Source organism: Rhincodon typus, chromosome 35, assembly GCF_021869965.1.
Source record: "Rhincodon typus isolate 14 chromosome 35, sRhiTyp1.1, whole genome shotgun sequence".
NCBI classification, from domain to species: domain Eukaryota; kingdom Metazoa; phylum Chordata; class Chondrichthyes; order Orectolobiformes; family Rhincodontidae; genus Rhincodon; species Rhincodon typus.
This window is the reverse complement of record NC_063366.1, coordinates 21,052,980-21,057,617: the sequence shown is the minus strand read 5'-3', so window position 1 is coordinate 21,057,617 and position 4,638 is coordinate 21,052,980. Positions and strand designations below refer to the sequence as shown.

At 51.3% G+C, this 4,638-nt stretch overlaps 1 protein-coding gene across 1 annotated transcript in view; it reads left to right on the top strand.

Moving 5' to 3' along the window:
• Positions 1-761: 761 nt before the first annotated feature.
• LOC125486978 (tenascin-X-like) overlaps positions 762-4,638 on the top strand; it is a 49,716-nt gene continuing 45,839 nt past the window's right edge. The window contains 2 exon segments of the mRNA XM_048616678.1: positions 762-1,179; positions 3,933-4,638. The exon segment at positions 3,933-4,638 is cut by the window's right edge and continues 341 nt beyond it. Coding sequence (XP_048472635.1) covers positions 762-1,179; positions 3,933-4,638 — 1,124 coding nt within the window.

The window sequence follows — 4,638 nt, the reverse complement described above, 5'->3', positions numbered from 1 at the left end:
TGTGGATCTGCCAAATTCCCTAACCCCCAGCCCATAACCAGCCATCTCCTTTACCTCAGGACCCTCCTGGTCCTACTGACTGATGCAGTTGTATTTGTAAAAAGCCTTTTACTGAGGTTTACCATCAGCTGATGTACAAATAGCTTCTCACTGTCACAATAATAAACATAGGAAGACTGAAACAAGAGAACGATGAGAATTCAGAAATCAACTTTCACCTCCAGAGGAAATCCCAAAGCATTTCACAGCTAATTCAGTACTATTGAAATGCAGTCACTGTTATAATATAAGTTAGAAAGGCATAGACACAGCAAGATCCCACAAACAGGCTCCAAGACGAGTAGCCTGTCTATCTGTTTTTGAGCATTGCTGGTTGGGGTATTAACATTGGCCCAGGGCACTGGGGCAGAACTCCCCTCTTCCTGCAACAGTACCATGAGATCTTTTCCAGGCACCTAAGAGGTTCAGTAAGCCTTGAGAAAGGTGGCACTCTGATAGTGCTGCACTCCCCTGGGGCTGCACTGTGGGGATAGATCTGTGTTGTCGAATCCCCTGTCAGGTTTGAACCCATGACTCAACGGGTTAGGAGGTGAGGCTACCACTAAGCCGTAGTTGATACCTTTACAACCGCAACTAATTGTATTGTTTCCCCTCTAGAGTATCGTGGCACTAACCTGCAGCAAGCTTGTTGACTGAAGCCAACCCTGAGGCCCCTGCACAAAGACTGGTCTCATCCTGCCCCCACTTGCAGCGACACAGAGATGGGGTTTGCCTTTAAGATCCTGCTCCTGTTGGTGGCGGTGACCCTGGAGGGGGGCGACTGTGGCATCTTTGTGAAGACCATCCGCCAGCGACGGGCGCTGCTGCCCAATGCCACGTCTGGCCGCCCGACCACCTTCAACCACGTCTACAACATCAGGCTGCCGTACTGCAAGAACTGCTCGGCCAACATCGCCAAACCCCTGGCCCACATCTTCGAGGCTCAGGACGAGGCCAGGGACGACCAGAGCTTTGAGCACACCGTCGACCCCACCAACCAGGTGGTCTTCACCCACAGGATCAACATCCCCCCGCAGGTCTGCGGCTGTGATGAGATGCAGGCTCTGTTGAGCCGCCTGCAGGCTCTTGAGAAGCAGATCGCCGCACTAGAGCAGCAGTGCTCCAGCAGCAAATGTTGTGGTGAGTCTTTAACGTTATGTGCTGTCTGCTCCACTCACGCAGAAAACCTTCCACCCAGCAACTGAAAAAAACATCAGGCTAATTGTCACAAAACCAGCGGGGTCCAGTAGACTGCGTATCGCGTTATTTGTTAAGAATATTTGAAGCTAACGTGATATAGATGAAACCCATTCAGGTTACGATAATGGGGTGATGACCAGACTCTTGCTGTCCCAGTGGATGGAGTGAGGGAGAAAGAGAGGGGAATCTAGCAAAACAACAGAAACTGCTGGAGAAACTCAGGAGGTCTGGCTGCATCAGTGGTGGAAACACAGCATTCACGTTTCGGGTCCACTGACACTTGCTCAGAACTGATTGTAGCCAGGAAAAGGTCACTAAAGACAGGGGGCAAAAGGGGGGGAAGGAGTCAATGATAGGTGGACACAGAGCCCAGAGGGAGAGAACAACAAGTTGGGCAAACAGAGGGATGGATAAGGGTGAGCCAGGGAGACAGAAAAGCTGCTAATGGGGACCATAATTTGTTAAAAATGGCTTGGCTGTGCTGAAAGTAGCATGTGTCATGACCTGAGGTCCGTGGGTGGCTAAAGGACATGGAAGAAGGCGCTCATGCTCTGAAATTATTGAACTCGAAACTGAATCCTGAGGGCTGCAGGGTCCCCCAAGCAGAAAATTGAGATGCTGTTCTTCAAAAAGAGAGGATGTGGTTGGCTCACCATTGTATTGGTAAGGAATATAACACCCTGAGTGGGATGACTTTGCACTGTGTTCTGCTTTACCCTGGGCAAGGCTTTGCCAAGTGTAATAGTGAAAGAATTCATTGTGAAACGTTTAGGGGAAGATACCAAGCGCAATCCTTCAAAAATTGATAATTGACAAACTGTGAATGGCCTCTGGGACTGAGTGGTGACATTTCCACAGTTTGCCACTTGTTCCAACTCCTGGCAGCAGGAATGCTGTGATCAGGAAAAATAACCACTCTGGGGGGATGGGCCGACTGCAGGGAGTGTTACACTGACACAGGCTGCAGAAGCAATTTAATGATCTTTATTGGTCATAAAACTAGAATTTTATTCCAGCTTTGGTCATTGAATTTTGTTCCTCTCCACCCTGGGTTTTGGGGAAGGTATTGGGGCAGGATCCTAACTCATGTTTTTTGGAAGATTGGTCCTGACCCATGGATTATTAGTACAGTAACATTAGCACTGTGCTACCATACCTCAGGCTTGGGTTTGCTGAGTGCTAAGTGCTCTGAGCCAATGTAAGTGTTGATAGCAGACACTTGATATTGGACACCAATTGGAGGACTGTAGGTTTCTCAGCGGTTTGTCTTGGAGTTACTTTAGCCTAGTGACAGGTTTCCATATGTTGGACTGCCAACCAGCCACAAATAAATAACCACAAAACCAATAGACAACATTCCCAGCTGCTCAGATCTGCAACCCTGCCATTGGGGAGTTTGTTGGTTCAGACCATTTCCTGTGGCTTCTAAATGCACTGCCCCCTTGTGGTATCTGATTTCTGCTCCATCTCAGACAAGAAAGGAGTGGGTGTCGGGGGATAGGGTTTGTTAAAATCGATCTTATTCTTCCTGCGAGGGCGAAAGGGCAAACAGGGTGAAGTTCCCTTTCAGTGCCGCTTTGTCATGGACCTTTCTGGACCGTCACATGCGTTTCTGGATGTTGGTTCAGTGCAGGATTGGATCCACCTGTCTTGTCAAACAATCTGACATTTAAAGCCTAACACTTTGGAAGGGAATCCCACAGGATCAAGGGGGAATGCTGGTTTTACATCTGATATAACTGCCCCCCAATATTAGCTCCTGGTGCTGTTCACTCTCCTTCCCAGCAGGACAGTGTTATGTTGCTGCATGCGCTGAGTTGCAGATCCAGTTCTGATCAAAGGGGGCTGTTCTCCTTGGAGAAGTGAAGGCCATTTGTGGGGTCATCAACGACAGAGGGTTTGGACAGACAGTCAGACAATGGGTGGGGGAGAGAGAGAGGGAGAGAGATTGGGAGAGAGAGAGGGGGAGAGAGAGAGGGAGAGCGAGGGGAAGGCGGGGGAGAGAGAGAGAGGGGGAGAGAGGGGGGGGGGAGAGAGATAGAGGGGAGAGAAAGAGGGGGAGAGAGAGACAGGGGAAGAGAGGGAGAGAGAGAGGAAGTGAGAGAGAGAGAGAGGGGGAGAGAGATAGAGGGTGGGAGAGAGATAGAGAGGAGAGAGAGAGGGGAGAGAGAGAGGAGGAGAGAGAGGGTGAGAGAGTGGAAGTGGGAGAGAGAGAGAGGGAGAGAGAGACGGGGGAGAGAGAGGGAGAGAGAAAGGAAGGGGGAGAAAGAGGGATGAAGGGGGAGAGAGAAAGAGGGGGAGAGAGAGAGAGGGAGAGCGAGAGAGAGAGGAGGGGTAGAGAGAGAAAAGGAGAGGGGGGGGGTAGAGAGAGAGAGAGGGAGGCAAAGTCTTCCCATTGACAGAAGGATTGAGAGCCAGCAGACTCTAATTTCAGGTCATTAGCAAGGGAAGGATTGAAGAAAACATAAGGAAAAGTGAGACGTTCCGATCGGGAATGGACTGCTTGAGAAACGGATGGGGGAATAGATTCAAACATGGCCTTGGAAAGGGATTCGGATAAGAATCTGGAAAGACAGGATTTGTCAGGGTCGACAGGGAAAAGGTGGTGTGTGTGTGGTGGGGGAGGTGATTACTGAGTGAATACCCTGGTAAGGTGGGTACGGGGATAACTGTTTGCCTTTTCCCTTTTCCAGGTACGGAGCGTGCGCTGGACTGTGGAGCTCACGGGATGTTCAGCCCCTCCAGCTGCAGCTGCGTTTGTGACCAGGGCTGGACTGGGCCGACCTGTGCCAAGGTTAACTGCCCCGTCAGCTGCCACCCTCCCCAGGGAGACTGTGTAGACGGCCACTGCGTTTGTCGCCAAGGCTTCACGGGCAAAGACTGCAGCAAGGAGATCTGCCCCGACGACTGTAATGACCAGGGGCGCTGTATCGATGACGAATGTGTCTGCTTCCCGGGGTACACAGGTTATGGCTGTACCGAGCAGAGCTGCCCTAATAACTGCAGGGGTCATGGCAAGTGTGTTGGCGGCAGCTGTGTCTGCAACAAGGGCTACTCTGGCTTCGACTGTGGTCTTGAAGATTGTCCGAGAGACTGCAGCGGGCATGGGCGCTGCGTCAATGGCAAGTGTGTCTGTCACACAGGCTTCTCAGGGCACGACTGCAGCCTTCAGGACTGTCCCAATAATTGTCACCACCGAGGGAGCTGTGTCAACGGGAAGTGCATCTGCAGGAAAGGCTTTACTGGGCCTGAATGCCGGCTGAAGGCCTGTCCCGAGAACTGTAATGGCCGAGGGCGATGTGTCAACGGGAAATGTGTCTGTAATACAGGCTACTCGGGGCCTGCCTGTGGGGTCCAGACCTGTCCTGATGACTGTAACAAGCAAGGGCGATGTGTCAA